This window comes from Egretta garzetta, unplaced genomic scaffold (genome assembly GCF_000687185.1).
Source record: "Egretta garzetta isolate BGI_Z169 unplaced genomic scaffold, ASM68718v1 scaffold270, whole genome shotgun sequence".
In the NCBI taxonomy this organism is placed as follows: Eukaryota; Metazoa; Chordata; class Aves; order Pelecaniformes; family Ardeidae; genus Egretta; species Egretta garzetta.
Genome location: NW_009258274.1, coordinates 518,493 through 540,822, shown reverse-complemented (window position 1 = coordinate 540,822; position 22,330 = coordinate 518,493). Strand labels below are relative to the sequence as shown.

General features: G+C 44.0%; 1 protein-coding gene across 1 annotated transcript; it reads right to left on the bottom strand.

Annotated features, from left to right (window-relative positions):
• Positions 1 to 13,489: 13,489 nt before the first annotated feature.
• Positions 13,490 to 22,026, bottom strand: NMUR2 (neuromedin U receptor 2). Its single transcript, XM_009635317.1, has 4 exons — positions 21,307 to 22,026; positions 16,193 to 16,277; positions 14,735 to 14,860; positions 13,490 to 13,746 (listed from the first exon to the last, which is right to left on the bottom strand). The coding sequence occupies exons 1-4, from the start codon at positions 22,024 to 22,026 to the stop codon at positions 13,490 to 13,492; spliced, it is 1,188 nt and encodes a 395-aa protein (XP_009633612.1).
• Between the last annotated feature and the right edge of the window lie 304 nt (positions 22,027 to 22,330).

The following is a 22,330-nucleotide window of genomic DNA, read 5'->3' as shown; positions in this document are numbered from 1 at the left end:
TTTCTCTCTGATTCTTTCACCACTTCTCATCTTTCAGTATTTTCATCTGTCTACAAGTCCCTCTTTGTATTCTCTATTGCTAACAGGATCTTAACACTATCTGCTGAAGTCCATGAGCCCGAACTCAAATCAGCTGAAGAAAGAATCAGACCCAAAGAAGAGTTCCTGCAATTTAATGAAACATGGTGACAGCTTCTGGAAGAAGAGTGTTGAGAGTCACACCTGGACATCCAGTCTGAATGTCTATCAGGCCTTGATAACCAAAATGCACTGGAACAAAATGAGGTAACTTCATTGCTATACGCCAGAGATCAATGGCACAAAATATCTGGCAAGGGACTGGAGATGTCTCCCAGTTTGTCAGATATCCATGCATCCCAATGGAAAAGGGAACATGGCAAATGGCACTTAATTCCAGAACGAGCAAAGGCTGCCCTCATACCCAGAGAGACAACTGACAGCTAATAGAGGACTGAGACCTCCAGGGACCTGCCCAGGAGCAATGTCTCCACCATGGAAGACAAAACCTTGGGGCAAACTCCAAGGTCTTCTCTGCATGGGCAGTGGGAAGGGAACAGTATAATTTTGGGGATGCCTGGCCAGAAAGTCAGCTGAGCTGCTGGCATCCAGGTGCTTAGCTGTGTTGAGGTTTGTTGCACTGGAGTTTCCATAAAGACCTTTCATCAATCAGGAATGCATGTACTTTTTCAAAGAAACTCTGGGGGTCTGCAGAGCCTGATGGATATGCGTAAAAATTTAAAAATGGCAATTTGGAGGGTAGCTGGCAAGACATGAGCCATTGTAGAAAGATGAATTCACAGGCAGGATTTTTTAGGGAATGAATTTGAGAATGAAAAACTGATTCCACCAACCTGCTTCATTCATTTATTTAAATTTATGCTATAAAATGAACAGCAGAGGAAAGCCTAAACTTGCACTGATGATTTTTCTTCTTTTTCCCAACCTTCTTTTATTTATGAAACTGCTCTGGATACACCTTTCAAAGGACTTTTTTTTCCAGCTCACTGTTTATTATAGCTTTATCAGCCTTGAAATGGGAGCTGCAGGCAGCTTGATAAATGCATCAAAAACCTGCTTCTGCCCGAATCAAGCTAACAACCCCCCTCAATATCTGTAAACTCTTTTGTTTTATCATTCCTAAACCAAGCAATATTTCCCTCGGAGCATCATTGAAGAGTGATGCACCAGTATCCCTCAGCGTTTCAGCAAAGGGATTTCTTTACCCAGTCATGCCCAGGGCTGAAGTTTGTCACCGGGTCATGAGCAGGAATCAGCCTGCAGCATTGGAGAGCAAGGGCAGCTGGGGTATGGGAGAGGGAGGGAGGGATGCAGTCCTAGGAAGGCTGAGCAAACCTTGACTCCAAAATGTGCTGGGCAGATCGATGGAGTAAATGAGCCAGGATGTATGAAGTTGGGTCCTGCTCCCAGAGACGAGCAGCTATTTTTTACCTAGATACTTTTGAAACTCTCCCTTTCCTTCCAATCCTTCTTTAAATAGGGACAGCTAAATACATCCCTGGTTCAAACCTTCTGTCTTCAATGTACTTACTAAGTTCCACAGATGGTACAGCCTGGCAGTAAATTAGGGCTTTAGCTACTGTGATATATTGATAGAGGTAAGTGTTTCAGTCCCATCTGTGAAGGTATGAAAAGTTTGTAAGAAAATAAATACCCCATAAGAAAGTGGTAATGGACCATCAGTCACAAAGCTCCCAGGCAGCCAGGTGAAGACCTGTTACATCTCCTGCTGTAGTAAATATCACAGATGTTGCAGCCAAGGATGGAGGGGGCACAACTAACACCACCACCACCACCCCCCGCCACTCAAAACAAACAAAAAAAGGAATGAAAATGTCTGATTTCTGACATGAAGGAACAGTGGTGGATCCTGAGAGCAAAATGACAGAGATTTGTGTTCCTTTCCTCACTAACCTTGTTTCACTTCTCCATGCAAAGCTGATTAATATGTGAAGCAACGGAGGTGAGTGTCTCCATGGCCTAAGCTCATTGGTTTGTAATGTGTCAATATGGGTTGTACTGAGACCAGAGCATCCCGTGCTCCTAATACAGTTTCCAATGTGCAGCAAGATGGCAGCACCCAAGGGCTGCTGCAAGGATGCCTGATATGAAATGGACTCTGCCAAAGGCAACAGTGGTCTTGTCTTGGTCCCTACCCATTGCTTGCCTGGTTTCTGACTGTCTGTGTCATCACTGGGCTGCCAAGCTCCTGGGCTGGTTAGGGTCACCTCTTCCAAGTAATGTCTCCAGTGCCGTGGCCATACTGTGGGCTTGTTTCCAAATTATGAAGAGCCAATATTACTGGGTTATTGCAGTGGCCCCATCCTGTATCTTTTTTTCCATCTTCTCCGGTCCCTCTTAAGAACTGTCTGGCTTCAGAAAGAACTTTGCTGTTCCTTGAGGCAGGAGGTGAATATGAACAGGGAAGGACAGGAGATGGAGACTGGATAGAGACTTTCTCTTGCTGGAGACATGTGGTGTGCACAGGGCCATGCAGACAGGAATGCTAATGGGAATAAGAGGTAAGAGTTCAGAAGGTGCCGTGACCTTTGGGATTCTCTGGTTGTTTAGAATGCATAATTGCAGTTTGTTTAATGCTAAAGGATAACTGATCATTCACAGGAAAGAAGCCAAAGGTGGGGATCAATATTTCTATTGCTGTGCTAGAAAAATAGCAGAAAAGGAATAGCTCTTTATCTATTACAGCAAAGCAGAAGAAATATATGCTTAGTCTTGTAGATGGGGCCAACAGAGGGTTTGTTCAATGCTGGCTGTCATTTCAGTCTTGAGCTTCAGCGAATGTGTGTGGATGATGCGTACCCTGCGCTTCAGATGTGGCCTGACGGGACGCAGGGCAGAGGACAGCTCTGCCATCCTTGATCTAGAGAGAAAAATTAAGTCACTGTTTAGGTGAAATAAGGAATACCTGGGCTACAGACTGAGGTGTGGAAGAGTAACCTGAGGACATCACAACCGAGCACTTCAATCTCCATTTTCTGCGTAGATCATACTGATGCCTATTTTCTATATAGACGTATGAGTTACCAAGAGCTGAATTCACTTGGTAGAGCCAGAGCTGAGATTGCACTGGCACCTGTGGGATCCTGCATAAAAGCATAGATTTTTTTTTTTTTTTTTTTTTTTGGGGGGGGAGGGGGAAAAATCTGTTTTATTAAAATGTTTAGCTGAAGGATTTTGTTTCCCATCAAATATCTGTTGAGCTCTTCTTGGAGGGTGTCATAGAAGGAATAGGAGAGGGTGACTCTTTGAATGGGATTCAGTGTAGAAAATCTTAATTATTGGCATTGGCAAGGAATATGGCTCTGGAGTTGAGTAAATCTGGATTTGTACTTGTGTTGGTTGTGCATCACTATCCTGATCTCTCATCCACAGGGTGCAATCTGTGTATAATTATAATGCCACTCCCCTGTGAAACAAAGCCAGAAGACCAAGAATTGCCCTGAAAGAGTATTTTTCAGATCAGCATGGACGAGCAGGCCAAATCTGACTCACTAGCTATGTGGTGCCACTACACGTTTGCTTTGACCTGAGGAGCATCCTGGTTTTCTGTGACCCTGCTCTGTGCTGATTGAACAGCACATGCATCTCCCTTGCTGAGCTTATCCAGCAACAGGCCACTGGATACTTCTGAGCAGGGAAAAAAAAATGAAAACATGAAAAATCTCTAAATCATAAATCAACACTGAGGGAGCTGGAACAGGTTCTTTCTTGGGGCGTCTTGTGCACTGTGCACACAGGCTTAGGGCTCAAGGCTGTTGGAAATCACGGGGCACCCCACTGCCTCCCCACGCAGGTTTTCATGGCGCAAGACTGACCTCCAGTGGACACTGTCGTTGGCTGTAAATCTGAGGAAGACGTGTACAAATCATCTTTAGAGGCCGTACATTCAGATTTCAGGGCAGGTACTTACTCCTTGGCTTCTTCAGGCCTTTCTGGCCTAAAAACAGTCCTTAGGAACAGTCTCTTGCTGAGCTGATAAATGCAACGTGGTTACACCAGGATCAATAATTCTGAAAATGTCTTAGTGAAGCAGGGAGGAATTATCCTATGATCTCTCTCCCTACAGAGCAGAGAGGGACAGTGACACAGCAAAGGGATGAGAAAGCAAGGGACAACAGAGAAAGGGAAGAGTCTGAAGCCTTTGGGGCAGAAAAAGTTTCATTCTGAATGAGGCTCTATCCTTTAGAAAGTCCAGGACTAAGGGCAAGGACCTGACTGCAGTTCATGTGTATAGTCTCACAGCAGTACTTGTTATTCCCATTGACTGCATGGGTCAGTGACTCAGGAAGGCTTGTCCTCTAGCTGCACTGCTACCAGTGTTCAAGGCAGTTAACTCGTGTAAGTGTGTACTATTTGCACTTCTACTTCTGTAGGATGAGGAGACACACATCTCAATTTTACCTGTGATTCCACTTGCAGGGTAGCAAAGAGCTGGGTAGAAGTGCTCATCTAAATGAGGAGGAACCATCTGCATAAAGAATCACTGGGGCTTTCCTTCTTTCCCAGAGACCACACTACCAGTAGAAATACAGCGCTCTGATTCCTCTCATAACTGCCACAAAACCCTCCCTGCCTTTTTTGTTGCTGGTGGGAATTTTGTTCCCCCTCCCCTATGTCTTTAGATGCCTTCAAAGCATTTCACATGCCCTCAACACAAGCCTGTTGGTTGCTGCTATCTCACAACTCTTTCCTCACTGTGTGAATACAGATCTCTCCTCGTTCTCCTCAGAGCAGCATCCTGCTTCTACCCGTGAGGAATCACTGACACTGTGACAAAACTCGATGGACTTAGGAAGAGGTGTCCTGGCTGGGTAACAGTTACTTGACCACCAGCAGAAGGAAGAAGATATTTCCTCTGCCAGTGGAGAACTTTTGTGAACGGTAAGCCACAGCAGTGCAACCCTGTGTACTAGAAGGTGAGAAACCCATCAACTGGTAGAGATAGATCCTACTCCTTATTTCCTAAGGAAACCTGTTATTACCAGCTAAGGCGAGGATGAGGTATGAGGGGCTGCCCTGGATCTAATCCAGTTAGTGCATTTTTATATCAGAGGGGCTTTTCTAGGAGAGCGCTATCGTCCGTATTTGACTTTTGGGCAACAAGAGCTGCATTAATCAAGAGAGATCTTTGGCCTACCAAATGTGCCAGTAATAGGAGGTCATCCTGGACTGCGTGCATCCAATGCTTAGACCCTGTATGACTCAGGTTTAGCTCAGATTTGCACCCAGGGCAGATTCCAATAGGCATAGACTTTGAACCTAGGCACTTCCACCCATCTGAATATGGTGGAAAGATTGCAGTGCCCTTGACATCTGCGTAAGAGAAGCATTCACCTGGCCATTTATACAGATGTCTATTGTGGAGCCTAATGGGTGTGATGAACTTGGGTAGGCTGCAGAACAGATAGATGAAATGCCTCACTTAAAAGAGGCATTTCTCAAAGGAAAGGCAGAAGCTATGAGCAATTGGGAGAGGTCTCTGGAGGGAGCAGGACAGACACAGCTGAGCTGCCTTTCCCAGAGCCTACTTAGCATAGGCCAAGGCCCTCATTTACTATTGACTGGAGAGATGTTTTACAAGTGCCCCTTCTGGTTTAGAGAGATATGAAATCTGTCTGTAATTAAGTTAATTTGGAGTTGAACATGGGCAAAGATAATGAGCTGGAAATAACAAAAGAAGGGGAAGGAGTTGCTGAGAAATAGACCTATTGCACTAAATTCCACCCCCCCACTCCCCTTCCCAATCAAATAAACCATTTTTAGGATGGGTGAGTGGTGGGGCAGACAGGGCACAAGCATGGAAATGATAGCTATATCAAGAGCTCAAAAGAATGAAGTAAATAGGAGGGTTATGGCTTGGAGAACTGAGAAAGGCAAAAATGGAGAGGAAAATGATTTTTTTGAAGGTGACAGCTGTGCTGAGTACAGTTTAGTGGCAGAGCAGTGGCTTTGGGATCAGCAGGGTGGTGTCCTGTGGCTGACTTGCCTCCCCATCTGAGGGAACCCCTCCAATGCTCTGAGCCTCCATCAAGGAGTGCTCTGGGACTGGTTACCACCATGTCTTGCTTATCAAAGATCAGCAAATAGCCCCCCTCGAAGCACAAGGCTTTTACCTTCTCCAGTGTTTGACCCTGGTGAGAGTTCTCACTGGAGTCAAGCACCAGGGTGAAGATGTAAAACTGTTTTTCCATGGCTTTCAGAATTGATATAAAAAATAGCACATTCAAGCCAAAGGAGGCTGGAAAAGAGGTCTGCAGGAAGGACCAGAATACTTAACAGTCAGCAAAGCATAAGTAAATAGACAAGTTATGATCAATGAGTTAGTTTGAATTTGACAGAACTTTCCTGCAAACATCAGGGAGGGAAGGGGGGGTGAAACGTTCCCCGCCAGTGTGAGCAGTAATAAAGGACCTGCTGTTTTCTGATTCTCACTCTCTGTGAAAATTGAAAAGGTTAGCCAGGTAATTGAAATCGGGACTGGAATACAAATACAGTGTGAAAACCCTACAGCTGGCAAATAAAGTTGCAGGGAAAAGACTCAATCCTCAGTGGAATTTCTTAGCAGCGAAAAGACAGGGGTGGATGGGGGGGAGAGATGATTCTTCAGTATACCTGTTCCTCACGAGAGGGGAGATAGGGGAAGAAATGAGACCTGAAGCAACCAGACTGAGGTTAACACTTATATGAGTGCTCCTTGCTGTCAATGCAAGAGACACTGTAAAAAAGTGGAGCGTGCTAAGGTTGAATCATGTGTGGCAGTCATTGCTGCCTCTTGGAGTAATATAGTAGGTTTACTGGGAATTGGTAGGTTGCCGTGTCAGCCCCAACTTAGGGACTTTTTCTTGTTATATGCAGAAAGCTCCACATGAGTCACCCCCTCGTCTTGCGGCTGAGACACATAAGCAAACTAGATGCGACTGGACCGATGTCAACCGCCTCTTCATCCTTGTTGTATGCAGGAACACAAACTGATTTGCATTACTTTAGGCTCAGAGCATGGAGATGGTTACTGGAGATAGGTGGTTACTGTGAAGTAGCTGAGGAATGGTTCCTCGCTGCCCCACTGTGCGCTGTATGTGTCTAAGTCCCAGCAGAAGGTCCTGCCATGGTTGCTGTAATGTAAATTTATATGTGTTGCAATATCTGTAGTCTGTTTTTCTGCGGGAGCAGGTAACTTGAGCTGGGAGGAAACAGTGGTGCAGGGCTTGGGGGAACCTGGGGTTTATGGTATTGGCCAAGTTTGTTCATGTTCAAAAAAACCCTCTGAATGTAGTATGTCCCTAGCACTAAGCCAACTAACAGAAACTCCAGTCTGTATGTGGTTAAATAAACAATAACTATACCTCCAAGCTTCTGCGTTGGTGTTTTATTTCCTTCCTCACAGGAAGGCTGGGGAATTCTGTTTCCCAAAACTGTGATGTTCGTAGCTTTTTGCTGCAGTTGCTCAGTGCTGCCCAACCCACCTGCACTGCAGTCAACAGCAGCATGAGGAGACTTCCCTGTGCCGCCTTTCCATTGAGTTTAGGCAGCTCTTTAGCACGTTCTGTGTCAGAACATCTTTCCTGCCTTCACCTGCTCCTACAGAAGTACGGGAAGGAAAACTGCAAGCTTGCAAACAAATGCTGCAAACCCTACCAGTGGTAGAGCTTTGTTTGAACTTCCCTGGCTTGTGAGAGCATGGTCCAGGTGTCCCAGAGACACCAGCCCCAGATCAATGGTGAGCCCCCCAGGATGCTCTTCTCCCAGTGTTTTGCTGTGAGTTACTTGTTAGCCATTTGTTTTGCTCATTTGGAACATGGTTTTCCTAGTGAAGTGTTTCTAAGGGGGTCTCTTGGATTCTAAAGAAATGAAACAAATGCAAAAGGACAGACAATATACCTGCTCTGCAACATAGAACACACAGCATCTCAAGGTGACCTGTACCTAGCTGCCTGCCTAGCTTTGTTTTTCAGCTATAGAAGTTATGCATAAAAACTACCTGTAAAACACCTAAGGTAGCTGATTGAAACAGGTCAGATAAATTGATTTTAGCACAGCTTTTTTTTTCCTGCTTTGACTATAAAAGGAATCCAGTTTTCCTCTGATGGAGCTCTTCATGTTGTAGACATCTGAGTCTAACGGTCTTCTGGAAAACCCACTTCTAGCCAAAAAAAAAAAGCAAACAAAAGCCTATTCCTCTGGGAAGGGACTTTGCTGCATTTCACATGTATAAGCTGAGGATGCACGAAAAAAAGTTATTTGGGTTTTTACAATAAAGCCTTCAGTATTTCATTCACGAACTAGCTATCCTAATGGGAAGCAAATTATTCCAACAGCTTCCTATACTCCTAAAATTAATCCTTCTTTAAAAATTAAGTGGATTTAAGATAATTTGCCTTAAAAACTGTGGGTGCAACTTTTCAGGGTTTCACAAAGTCTAGACAGTAACAGAAAGTCTTCCACTTTTGGTGGCAAATGAGCTTAGGTCTCTCGGTCTGGGGTATGACCAAAGCAGGCTGTTGAGTAGCCAAAATGTGAAATGGAAGGGAACGTGGAAGAAAACCAGCAACACTTGACTCTCCAGGCGACGTTCTCTACATTAGGGTCCATGCTTATTTTACACATAGAAAATTCCTTGTTTAAAGTCAGGGAAAACAGTCCTGAATCATGCACAGGATGGTCACTCTTTTGGTGCATGAGCCCTCATGGCTTGTGATCTACCGAACAGCCTCAAAAGTGTTTATTTTCCTGGGCAAGGAAATCTGCAAGGCCCAAGTTGGGCAATTCTCTGCAGAGTTTCTTTTCAAACTCCTTTACCCTCCAACTCACTCGAAGGACATTTGCCATCGTTCATCAGCTTGGACCAAATTCTAAAACCAGCTTGTAATCCTTGCAAGAGTTCCTGGTTATTTGATTTCTTGTCCTTTCCCCTTATATTCCTCCTTAGTTCATTATAGAAAGAAAAAGTGCAGATTATTATTCTGGTTTCATTATCATATTTTTTTCCTTACTTTAATATCCATTTGATATGGAAATGCTACAGCTCAGCAATTTGCTCTGTATTTGCTAGTCTGTGGAACAAGAAATCTCAGTGGGAGAAAACCTAGCAAGTGTCATAATGAACGGCGGAGAAAATGAGGCAAATGAATGTAGAAACAGAGAGAGGGAGAGCAGACCTGGGGGTTATGCAGCCTGGGAAGCAGCACTTTTTGCTCTGGGATCTTCTCCTGGCTATGACAACCGTGCTGCCCAGGTTTTAAACTTCCTTTGAAGAAGCAGTCATGTAGAACGCTTGGATGCAACAAACTGCACTGGGACCAGTGCTGTATTTTCATGCCAGCTGAAATAATCTGCATTTTTTTTCAGGTACTGGGATTTGCAGTAAGTCCTTAGTGTCCTGCACTTGGTGCTGGCTGAACATCCAGCGAATCTCCATCTTCCGCTACTCACGTGAAATCAGAGGGAGAAACAAGAAGCACAAGGATTGCTGTAAGGTGGACTAGGCATAGGAAGAGAGACTCTGGTATATTTATTTTCATGTTACACACAGATACATATAAAGAGCTCTGCAGCTGAAAATTACGTTTAGTTTTACTGATAAGACATGGTTTAAACACTTCAAAACACAGTAGTGTCCAAAACCTCTTCATATAAACTTAACAGAATTGCGTACTTGCTGTCATGTTGGTTTTTTCCAGTACTGAACCTGGCATTAGATCTGAGGATCACCCATTGGCAATGCAAACAATTCTCCTCTCCTTTAAGTGCTTCCTTGCAACACCCTTCAGCCTGTCCATGTTTTGTCCACAGTGCTGGAGCATTGCCTCTGCACTCCACACTTTCTGCTCACACACGTGCGTGTGTCCTAGAGGGAAACAGAAGCAGAGAAATAAATCAATAGACAGTTCTGTCTAGGAAGACACGCTTGATTTCAAATAAATATATTTTTGTCACACTAGACCACTTTGGTGGAAAGTGAGTTGTTCTCCGTTTTCTTGCAACAAGAGTTTTTCTCAGCCAGTTGCCACATTTTTCAGCACTTGGCTATGAAAGCTGCTAAATGTATAAATAAAGGAGTATCATTGGCTTTCATGACACCTCTATCCATCTTCCCAGTATTTTCATGTTGGGATCCAGCTTCCAAAATTCAGCCAGGCAAATATCAGAGCAGGGTGATAAATAAATCATGCACCAATCTTTTGGGAAGAAAAACCCTCCAGTGGACATCGACTGCTTTCTAGAGATCTGCCCTCAGGAGCGAGGGGACACTGAGCTGTGCTGTCATGGGGGACTTGACTCAGAGCACTCAACCTCAAGCCAGCCCATGTTGTTTTCACTGCATTTATTTTATTTTTAGCAGAATTTAGGAGAATTTTGACATGTCTCCCCCAATAACGTTTTTTAAAGAAGGCTTGGCTTGGTGCAAGACTGTATGTTTTCATCTTTTGTTTTGGTGTTTGGCCAAAAAAGCTCAGTAATTTTTGGTTATGAGTGTCACTTCTTTTGACTAATGCCAAATGGAATGTGCTGAAAACTGTTTTTAGGACAAAAAAGAAGTTAGCTCAGAAGAGAAGGTGAGTTCCTGGCCATTTGCTTTTCACTATTCTCTTTTAAAATTTTCCCCATCCATGCACACTTTTCACCCCCCTGTCACTACCCCTTCCTCAAAAAGCCCTTTATCTTCCCTGGGAACCAAAATTTGTCTGTTTTATTTAAGATTACAGAAAATCTTCACCCTACAGCTTCACATCCCAGCTTTGACTAGGGGTCTGTGTGCTCGTCTGCAAGTCAGAGGCGCATTTAATAACCCCGAGCTTTGCAGCCAAGGTTGCAATTCTCCCACAAAGGGAGGAAAAGAGAGCGGTGTCACTCATGGATGGCTCTCTGTGCACCAACACAAGACAAAGTCTGGTCCTAAATGCATAAGATGCATTCAAAGAGCCATAAAATCTTGCAGAGGAATGTCCTCATCATATGGTGGATGTGTGAGTATGTCAGACTATGCTGTCTCCTCACTCCTTTGACTGGGTGTCTAGGACAGTGGAGAAGACATGCTTTCAGGGATATACAGCTGGGATAAGGAGGATAAGCCCTGGGCTCAGTCAGGGAGCTGCACAAGTGAGGCACAGGGTGAGGGATGCCATCCAGTGCAGCTTCTGCCCAGGTGCTCCTCAGCCGCTCGGTGAGAGCACAGAGCTCAGCACCCTGCTTGGGGTGGGAGAAAAGGGACCTGGGCAGCTTGCAGGCAGCAAGGCATGACCAGCACAGCAAATCCAGAGGGAAAACACACTTTAATGTCTGGTGGAGGGAAAAATGGTAATATAAAACTTGTTAGAAATGTCAATGTCACTGATAAAACTCTAGTGTCCACTTGGGGGTGGCAAAGTATTTCAGCTGTGCCTTCAGGGAGCAGGAATTGCTTTTTATCTCCAGGGCCTTATGTATATCTATTACTTCTCCACGGCTCGTTTCTCAAGATTGCACCTGGTAAAATGGGTCTGACAGAAAACATGGACTAAAATTCCCCTTGCGCTTCAGGAGAAGGCAACTCACCAGCTGCCAGGAGCCCCCCAGGTCTCCCCTCACCTGGGAGTCCCACAGCGAGAGGCAAAACAGAAGACTTTGGGGCAAACGAGGTAAGAGCTCGTTGTAGCAGGAGTATAACCCATTCCTCCTATGGTGGGAAATGTCATCCGGGTCCCCAGTGACCAGACTGGAACAAGCCTTTATGCATACAGTGTATCATCGTTCAGGAACTAATGTTCTTATTCATTATGATAACTCTGTGTACTCTGACTGCGTAAGTAAGTCCCAGCCCCTTGATGATACACATCGGATGATTTTCCGTGGCAGAGCGTGCCAAGCCTGAGCCCCGTGTGGTGGCTAAACCTAGCCCTGTGTCATGATGTGCGAGGCAGGCATTTCTCTGAAATGCAAGCAGGCTTTGAAACTTGGGACACAGAGGTTTATAAAATTCTCTGTCATGTAACGGATTCACCCTGTCCTACCTTTACAAAACTCTGTAGGGTCCTGACCTTGCAGCTAGTGGAGCTCAGGAACCCATCAGCTTGCATGTATGTGTGTTGCCTTCAGGATCTGCTTGCATGACTGGGATACAGGAGAGATTCCAAGACCTTATATTGTGTTTTGTGGCAAAAACTGAGTTCAGTAGATGCAAACCCACTTAAAGACTCTCTTTTTTATTGCCTTTGTATCAGCTTCCTTGATCCTGTAGGTTTGTCCCAATTCCATTGTGAATGGTTTCCAGCTCGTTTCCTGGTGGTTGCTAACCTCACGTACATCTCTGACTTCTGCAATCCCCCTGGTATGGGCAGGTGTGAAGCCTGCTGAAGTATGACCACAGGGCTTCACTGGCAGAGACAACACAAAAGTATCTGAAGTTCAAGCAATGCTAAGAAGCTGTTGCAAACTGCAGGACATGGGGCATAGCAGGGACCTACCCCAGTCCATTTGTATGTGGTCAGGCTCAGTTCAGGCAGATGAGCCAAAATGAAGCTGTCTGGTGCACAGGATAAGCCTGCAAAGACTGTGGACATTCCGCATTCCCTGGGCAGATATCCCTCACTAGCTGCATTTTTGGGCAAAGGAGTCACACACCAGGAACATTCTTGGTTCCCAGCAATAGCTATTTCCCAGATAATGTAGATTAATTTGTGGCATGCAAGTTCCATTTCAGCACTGTGTGGATACTGTCAGACATAGTATGAGGAGATATGGTAGGAATGTTGAGACTTGTTAAAACTAACCCACTAAAGGGTAGGGGTTTTGACAAAGCAATTCAAGGCATTAAATCACCACACCCCACCCAAATCTTTACCTAGCTCAGAAAGCAAAAATTGGCTTTTCATAATCATTGGCTGTCTGGTACTTCTGGCCCAGAAATATCTATTGCTGGTGTCTGATGTTTATCAGCCCAGCTCAGAGCTGCTCTTGTTTGTGCCTACTTGCTCATGTAGCCAAGAGAGGCTTGCAACAGCTACACCTCAAGAAGGCCCTAGGGGAGAGAAGTGAGACTGGCTTGCCTAAAGCTAGAAGTGGGTAGACAAGGCTTGTGCAACAAGTTGCCCCATTTCAAACTAAGTAAACTGATGTTTAGGCTGGTGCACAAAAAGCCATTTGATTAGACTTGGATAATCTGGGTCTACCTCCTGTGCTACTAATGTTGGGAGGGTGTCTCATTTTTGTAAAGCAGCTCTCTGCTGGCATAGCTTGCAGCCAGTAAGCTGAGCTTTCCAGACACCTATTAGCTTGAGGGTAATGCAGTGCTTCTCAACCACATGCTAATTACAGTCTCCTCATTCATTCTTTCAACAAGACACATGTGTGAGCTCTTCTTGCTGAAATCAGTCTTTTAGGAGGGTCTCTTTTCTTTTGTTTCTTGAAGTCATTTTCTTTAACTTCTTGCTCACCTGCATCACAACATGGAAAGTCACACACCAGTGGAGAGCTGAGAACTGCTGAGAGATGTTCTGTGGGTGCCAGGGAGACTTGTGTCTTCAGCAGAGTCCATGAGGTTGTGGTCCTCAAGCACGAAGATGCTCTGCTGGGCAGGAATCCTTTTGGTGGGGTGGTTAGGGGTCCAGTGCTTGCAGCAAGGAGAGACACTGCGGAAAGCCATCCTGAAGCGCTGGGACAACAGATTGTAAATGATGGGGTTCACAGCAGAGCTCAGATAGAAGAGAACACCTAGGAGAACAAGGGTGGGAGAAAGGAGAGAGAGAGAGACCTCATTTTTGTGTGGAACGATCTCAGAAGAGGAAGATCTCTTCATTACCTACACTGTTCCACCAAGCTTGGGTACAAGGGTGGAAGCAGCGACAGCACATCTGCCTGCTGCCATCCAGGCAGAGGGATGTGTCACCAAGGCTAGCTCTGGCACTGCAGCACACAGGGAAAGGAAAGTGGGCGAGAGTATTAAATGGAGCTCACTGTCTCCAGCTGTTCAGGAACCAGCTTTCTCTTGAGCTGTACTGACCTGCCTCCAGCACAGTCCTCATCCCCACAGCAGGATTTGCACAGCTGGTGCCCCCATCAAAGCTGTCAGAGGAAAACTGCCAGCCAAGGGGAGCTAATTTCTTACAACACCCCAGGACAATTGCACGAGATTAGATTTGTCTGAGCTGCCTAATGGCCACATTCAGTGTTTTCCCATGGCAGACTGAAAATAAGATTCCTCTTTGAAAAAGCCTTCATATTATGGTTGGCAGGGCTATAAACATTTGGTTAGATCACCCAGTTCTGAGCAGTAGGTAAGTCTTTCCTCTTGCCATTTGGTAAGGTTTCCTGTTTGCCTGAGAGACCCTCTGGAGGATGGTGCCTGCTGCTGCGTATTCATTAAAAGCAGCTGAATGACAGCAGACTTTATTTCTGAACATTTCCAAGGAGGAAAAGCAGCTGGTAATGAAGTATGATATCCTATTTTTATTTTTTTTTCATTCTTTGTGAATATTCAGACAACTGTATCGGACAACATGCCCAGATTTTGAAAGCTGCAGAAACTTGCATGCTTTTTTTATTTAAGGCATGATTCTCGTCACTGTCTACCAGACCTCAAGAAGCTTTTCCATGCATGCCTCATGTCACCTACAAAATAAAGGGCTATGTATTTCAGGTAAACGACGCACAACTACATTTTTTTCCCAGCCCCTGTGCAAGTGGAAGAAGAAAGTTTTACCTGACACCACATGAATTAAGTTGAATATATTAGCCAGAGGCTCAGTCCATTCCACAACAAAGCTGAAGAAGAGTCGATCTATATGGAATGGAGCCCAGCAGACAGCAAAAACCATCACGAGGACAACTAGCATGGAGAAAGGAGAGCAGAAAGACAAGTCAGTTATGGAAGATATGGTTCACTAGCCTGGACAGAGCAGAGATAGTTCAGAAAGCTGGATGAAAGACTAAATATACAAATTTTATTAATCGTTTCAAAACTTTTACCATCCTTTCTGTCGTGCTCACTGAAAAATATTTCCAGCTAAAAGAACAAACTTTCCACTGATGTCTGCGTTGGATAACTCAACGTGTGCACACACAACCACACTCAAACAGAGCAGGCAACAGCCAGGTAATGTAGTGGCATGTGCAGAGCCTAATGAAGAAATTGTCAGTGAGACATCTGGATTCATCTGTGGTACCTGGGACACACTGACGCCGTTGTGCCTTGGAGGTAATTTCCTCTCTATGCTCTTTGTACCTCACACAGCAGGATAAGACCATAGGAACCACCCCCTGATGATAAGTCTGTCTGGGTGGATTGTTCAGCATGAAAGGAGAAGAGCTTGCTTCCATGCACAACGTGGCTTGTGCTGGCTCTAGAGAGGACTCTCGCAAACCCATTCCAGACTTGGGTGCTATGAACGTCTGTGGTTGCAGTCATGGGGCACAGAAAAGCAGGCTGACTTCAAAGTACAATTTCTGAGTTCAGAAGGTGACTTAAGCTGCCAAAAAGAATAATGTTGTTGCAGGAAATATTGAAGGTGATTTATGTTTCCTGCATAAACACCATCTCGGTAGCAAGGTGATCTTTGCCTTAAAGACAGCCCTAAATTAGGAAGTGATGTGGGTGCTTTCAGGGTCTTTGGAGCACAAATTCTCCTGAATGCTATACAATGTGCAAGTCTGCCTAGGTCCTACTTTCTCTTAGTAATGTCTAAATGGTTAAGTCAACAGTAGGTGATGTATGTGGCCTGGTGGGGTCTTCCTGTTCATGATCAGAGCTCATGGTGCGATGCAAAACAGATGTACATCGTTCTTTAAAAATGTACAAGAGAGAATATTAGCACCGTAAAAAAGGGGGATCCTCCCTAGATAGCTGCAAGAGCCAGGTTTGGAGTGAGGGATATTAGAGAGGTGCCATGCAAGCATCTGCCATGTAGGTTTGCTCAACATCCTCTGGTGCTGGGGAGGAAAATTTGCCTTCTCTGTCTTTTGATAGTTAGCCATGGTGGTTCACTCCCATGTCCTGTAAGTCCAGGTAAAACAACAATAAGCCTTTTTTTTTTCTTCTTTTCTTTTGACCACAACTACGCATCTCATACCTCTTGTATCCAGTGAATTTACTTGATACCCTTCAGGACCTGGTCACCGTCTTGCCAATGGTAAATAAAACACAGAAGGACTCTCTACTTACACAGCATCTTGGTGACTGATTTCCTGGATGGTCTCTGAACATTCACGGCCATTTCCTCCACTTCCAAAGATTTGTCTCCTTTCAGCTGGCAAAAGGAGGGAAACCAAAGGAGAGCTTAGATAGGAGTTGACATAGCCTGTTTGATGGTTTGATAGCTGTAGTTTGAGAAGGCAAAATTTGGGGCAACTCAGGACTCGCTGAAAAAAACCCTGCATTTAAATTTCAGTTTTAGTCCAGGGAAACATTGAAGCTTTAGGTTCAAAACAATCTGCAGATTTCATACATCTGAGACTGCATATTTAGAGCAAATTCGTATTTCAGTTCCCCACTTGTCCTTTCTCAATGAGTTAATATTTGGTTCACAGTTTTGTGTTCCATTTCAACACTATTTTGCTAGGCATTATTCTCCCTTCTTAGCAAAATACTATTTGTTTGTTTATTTTCCTAAAAGGGTTCCCCACAATTAAGCACAAACCAATGATCCAAAAAATACCCAGAGAGACCTCATGAAACACAGCTGTAATCACTGGAAAAATTCCTGTAGAATTCAAGGGAGTTTGTTTCATGCTCTCAGTGTCTGGACTAATTGATATTCAATCCATCTAATGAACAAAACCCATACATGCCCTCTTGCAGACAGCCGGTGTGCATGGGGTGCACAGATTCAGCCACATGCTGCTCAGTTACAACAAGGTGTTGGTTTTTTCTCCAGTAGTTTTTCCTGGGCTTCTAAAAAATGGATATAAAGTATAATAATGTGATCCTCCCTGAAATGCTTCCCCAATATGCTTATGCTTATGGTGTGAGGACTGGTGCTTTGGTGATGAAAAGACCAGGGCTAGATAATCAGGCCAATTGCTTTGATTATAAAAGAAATCATCTATGGAAAGTGCATAATCGGACCCAGCTTCCTGAAGTAGGAACTTCTGATTAGCCAACAGATTTACAGTGATGCTTTTTTCAACTGAGAGAAACTGGAAACAAACCTTATAATTACATGGGAAAGAATATCAAGAATGAGGGAAAAGATAGAAATCAGTCTGGATTTGTAAAAACGTTCTGGAAACATGCCACTTGTGCCATTTTTTTTTGCCTTTTACACTGTGACTTTGCTTCCTGATTTTTGATTAATAATACTTTTCTGTAAGGATGATCAAAGGAGACATTCTTTGAATGTTCTATTTATTCATAAAAACCATAAAAGGGAAAAACATATAAATTGAATTATGTTCAATTATAGTGCAATTCAGCCTCTCATGTTTTACGTTATTCCCTTTGTTACTTTTAGTCATAGCTACAGTTGCTTAAGGAAGAGGCTCAGTTGATTTGAAACACATCTAGCGATAAATGTCTGCTCAGATTGATTAAAATCACTAGTTTCCCTTCAGTGGTTTTCAGTTTCAACAGTAATCTATTCCAGGCATATTCCAAAGCCTCAGAGAATAAAGTGCTCTGATGCTGTAATAAACCAGAGACACGTGTATCTTTATTTTTCACCTTCTTCCTGTCATTTTGATGATGCTATAAGGCTCCTCTTTAGCCTCAAGTGATAACAGATGGAGGTATAACTAGTAAGAATAACTAAGCAGTTGCAATTTAATAAAACAATGAGTTAGGACAAAGAGGAAGGAAAAAAAAAAAGAAATGAGTCCATGGCAAAGGTTATAACTTGAGTTCATGCCAATGGTTTGACAGAGGGAGAACTCCAGCCAAAGTAGTGGTTACTTTTACATCACTGTGGATGCATGAGGCTACATAGGGTTGCCTGAAGATGAATGTTACCCATTCACTGCAAGAGAATTAAAAGTGTCTGGAGCAAGAAGCAGAAAATTGGATTTTCTCCCCACATCTTTATTAGCTACAGCATTTCATACTAGAAATCAAAAGGCAGAGTGAAATCAGGGCTTCACCTATCCCCAGGCAAACCTAGTGAGGCTACTCAGCAAAAGCAGAACTGTTTTCTGTAGAGTCCTTGGCCTGTCTGACATAAGTGGTGACCAAACTTTCTTGCCAGCTGATGGAAAAATTGATATTTGAAAACGCCATGGCTCGTGCTAAAGTGTGCAGTCCTGCCTGTGTCTGTGATTTGGCTGAAGCTGTTGCCACCTGTCTGCTGACCTGCAGCCTGGGTGCACCCCCATTGCAAAGGAAAACGCGTTAGTGGGTGCAAGGTTTGCTGAACGACCTCCATGGAAAGGGGACAGACTCTTCCAGGAGTGTGCTGGGCTCTGCAGAAACTAGCTAAAGGCAGTCACTGTCCACAGATGATTCTGGTTTTAGCAACTGGGCATTTAGGGGGACGACCTCCATGGAAAGGGGACAGACTCTTCCAGGCAGTCACTGTCCACAGATGATTCTGATTTTAGCAACTGGGCATTTAGGGGGCAAAATAGATTTTGATCACAAAACCTGAACCAATGGTACATTGGCAAGAAGAAGTTGTCTTGATTCAAAGACAGCTGAAATAAAAATTGCATGTCTGTCTAATGTGTTACTGAGGGGAAGTGACACTAAGAGAAGTGCTGGACTCTTAGCAGAAGAATTGTCCTGCCTAGGTGAGGTCAATCTAGCCCCATCTGATCACATAGAGCTCCTCACAGATGTCTGAAGTAGGTGGGATAAATAAGTCTCTGGACTCTCCACTCATTTCACTGTCAAAATCCTCATTAAATGGAGTCTGACTTTTAGACAACCAGTGATAATCACCTATCCGTGTGTCCTTTTAGAGATCAGTTTGAAAGAAACGCACAGGGACCTTGCACTGAATCCTGCTGCAACGCAGACTTCTTCCCAAACAATGCCAGCCCACCTCTATCAGCACCGCAGGGATTAGCTTCTACAAGCAGCCATTTCCCAATGTTCTCATTTTCTCTCTCTCCTCTTTCTCCTCGGCTTTTTGGCTATAGGTCGCAACCAGTACCCAATAGCTGAACTGGGTTTAAAGAAGAGCCTGGCTGATTTAGGAATTGGTCCTAAAGGCACGGTGATGACCCCACGAAAGAGGCAGCACACAATCAAATCTAATGAGAGTACAGTGTAATCATCCTGTTCTTTACACTAATCCTGGAACTATCTATTGACCATAGCATTGTAGTATTAAACCATCATGCCTTAAAATTCTATCCAAGTAGATGATGAGTAATTGGTCATGAGGTAATCAACCTGACAGCTCTGTTGGCAATAAATTTCCCAGTGAAAAAGACAAATATATTCCTTTTTGCAAGGAATAAAATATAAAATCAACTCAGGTACCGTCAGACCCGTGTTTGCTACCTTCTCACAGCTGCTTGGCGTGTCACATGTGTTTCCTTCTGTTTTGCATCCTAATGCTCTCCTGAGCACTGGCAAAGCTTGAGGGAGGACCTTTGGTGAGGAAATGCCCTTTCCACAAAGCTTGGACTCGGAAAGGCTATGTCTCTGTTTTCTGAATTTGAGCTGTTGTACAACCTTTCGTCCAGCTCTGAGCTTTTCCACTACAGTCTATGAGCAATACATGGCACTCAGGAGACTCTCGAGTGGTGCTGAAGCTTCATAGATTTCATCCCCTGTGGATAGATAAAAAGTGTCTTCTCTTGAAAAATTATGTATATACACCATTCTTCTGTAATTTCTGTTGAAAAAATGAAATTATCTTGCCTGGTGCAGTTTGAAGCACAATGCAGATATATACCCAGGATGGATGTTGTTTAAAATTTGGAAGCCTGAGTTGGATATATAGAAAAGCAGAGGCACAAACAATGAACACTGCAGCCTTTAGGAAAGACAGCTTGAACGTATCTCTGAATATACAGAAGTCCTGGGGGAGCAGCCCTCGCCTGGTACCTAGCTTCTCTTCTGGGATGGGGATTAGGAATATCTGCTGCCACAAACAGAAGTTATTGCAGTCTTCAAGAGTTCTTTTTATTAGTTCGGGGATTTCTCTTTTTCTTTCTGTAACAGCTCTGTTTTCAGCACTTTTTCCTCCCTTCAGGTCTTACTTTGCAAAATTTTCAAAACTCTCTAAAGACCCCAGAACAGCCACTGGGGAAAATTTAACCCATTAATTGCTTTGAAGATCTGCTACGTGCTATGGATTTCTGGCAGTTAAGCCTTGTGGTTTTTCCTGGGTAAGGAAAACTTGCTTCTGTGAAGCTTCAGACAACAGTAAATATCAGCCAGCACAACAAAATGATATATACACCAGCAGAGATTTGGTTGAATTTCTTGCGCGTTATTCGGTAAGTTCATTCACCTCTACTAACGTATGGCAACCTTCTCTTGCTATGTGATTAGACACAGCTTTTTAAACTTTAAGTTCTATTCAGTGTGATCAGATAAGATTTATCTTTTCAAAATATATGTAACATATACAAAAAAGTAATCGACTCGCTATGATTAGCAGTGCATTTCACTGTTGTGCTGCGTAGTTTTATAATACTGTGAAGCTGATTGTTTTAGCCATGTATTTAAACAATGAACACTTGGTAAAATTAGTCTCACTTTCTGAAGAGAGAATGAATATGAACTCTAAGGTATTCTTAACTGACGGTGAAACTATGCCATAGTTATATAAAGAAATGATTGCTGAGTTTGCTAGCTGCAGCAATTGCAGTTTCTGACAGCATTGTGAGTGTTAACATTGAATATTATCACCATCTCCAGGGAAGGAAAAAAATAAAGTAAGGCAATGGAAATTCCACAGTCACAAGAAGAAGGAAAACAAAGAATATACAAGATTTCATCACTAGCCTGCTCTTTTATATTCCTTTTGCATTCTCCTTTTGCTCCATTTCTCTCTAGTCCCTACTGCAAAGGTGCAAATCTCTGAGAGGCTGGAATCAATCTACAGACTTGGATGTTTAAGTAACATTCAAATGTGAGCAGCAGTGATGGTAAGTTTTTTAAAAAAGATTGGGGTAAATTATTCCCCAACACAGCTATATTAATTTCAGAACAGGATTACACCAAAGAAGGAGTTGGATCCACTGTTTTCAGAGGTTTGAAATTCTTTTGCTTTTTGAGGAGGAAAACAGATGGGCAAGGAAAAGGTGCAATATCACTTAAAAGACATATACAGACACAAGCACACAAGGATGAGCTACAGAAACACTGAGCACAGTCGGAGTAGGACTTACTCTTAGCCCCATCAGAAAGTACAGCACACTTATTACCCCCATAGGCAGCACATAGAAGAGAAAAGAAGTAATCTGGACAATACAGTTGTAGATCCACATGGGCATGACTACGGTGCAGGTAGCAGAGCCGGGGACCAGGGTGCCATTGGGGAAATACTGCAGCATGATGCCATGGGTGCCTGTGTTGGGGAGGGCGAAGAGGACAGAGAGGACCCAGAGTACCACGATGGTCCTCAGGGCACGCTTGCGAGTGCTCTCCAGCTTGGCACGGAAAGGATGGAGGATGGCAATGTATCTCTCCACGCTGACTGTGGTCACGCTGAAGATGGAGGCAAAACACACTGTCTCAAAGAGTGCCGTCTTCAAATAGCAGCCGATGGGCCCAAACAAGAAGGGGTAGTTGCTCCACATCTCGTAGACTTCCAGTGGCATCCCGAAAAGCAGCACAAGCAGGTCTGAGATGGCGAGACTGAAGAGATAGTAATTGGTCGGGGTCTTCATGTTCTGGTGCTTGAGGATTACCAGGCAAACTAAGAAGTTACCTACCACCCCAACAACGAAGATCAGGGTGTACACCAAAGCCATGGGCAAGAATAGATGGCTCCGTCTGGGCCCACATAGGAAGGCTAAGTAATCCTCAGTGCTGTTTAAATACCTCCTGAAACGTTCTTCATGTAGAGTGAGGTGACTAAACCAGGAGATATTACTGACCCAGGCCATTACTGGATCTGCTGAAATGTTTCACAACTAAAAGCCGGTCTTCTTTAAGTTTCTCTGTGCTAGTTTGCTCACTTTCTGCAGAGAGAAGAAGGGGGGGGGGAATTGTTTTGCCAGACCTAGATGCACAAAGCCACCGAGAGATGTGAGTGTGCTTGCCCGGCTTCAGTGGAGGTTTTGCCGTGGTAACAGCTGTTCCCCTGCAAGGAGTCCCTTAGCCAGAAAGCCCCTCCTTTCACACATATTCATTGGCTCGCTAAGTGCATTAGATTATAGAGTAAGAAAAGAGGTTCCAGCTATTTGTGTC

Bases quoted from the DNA above. Each gene is read 5' to 3' on its own strand.
- NMUR2 (XM_009635317.1), bottom strand. From the start codon at position 22,026: ATGGCCTGGGTCAGTAATATCTCCTGGTTTAGTCACCTCACTCTACAT. The intron at 16,278-21,306 runs GTAAGTCCTACT...TCCTTTTGCCAG, and splicing joins ACTTTCTGATGGGGCTAAGA to CTGAAAGGAGACAAATCTTT. The intron at 13,747-14,734 runs GTAAAACTTTCT...TTGTTCTCCTAG, and splicing joins CTTAATTCATGTGGTGTCAG to GTGTTCTCTTCTATCTGAGC.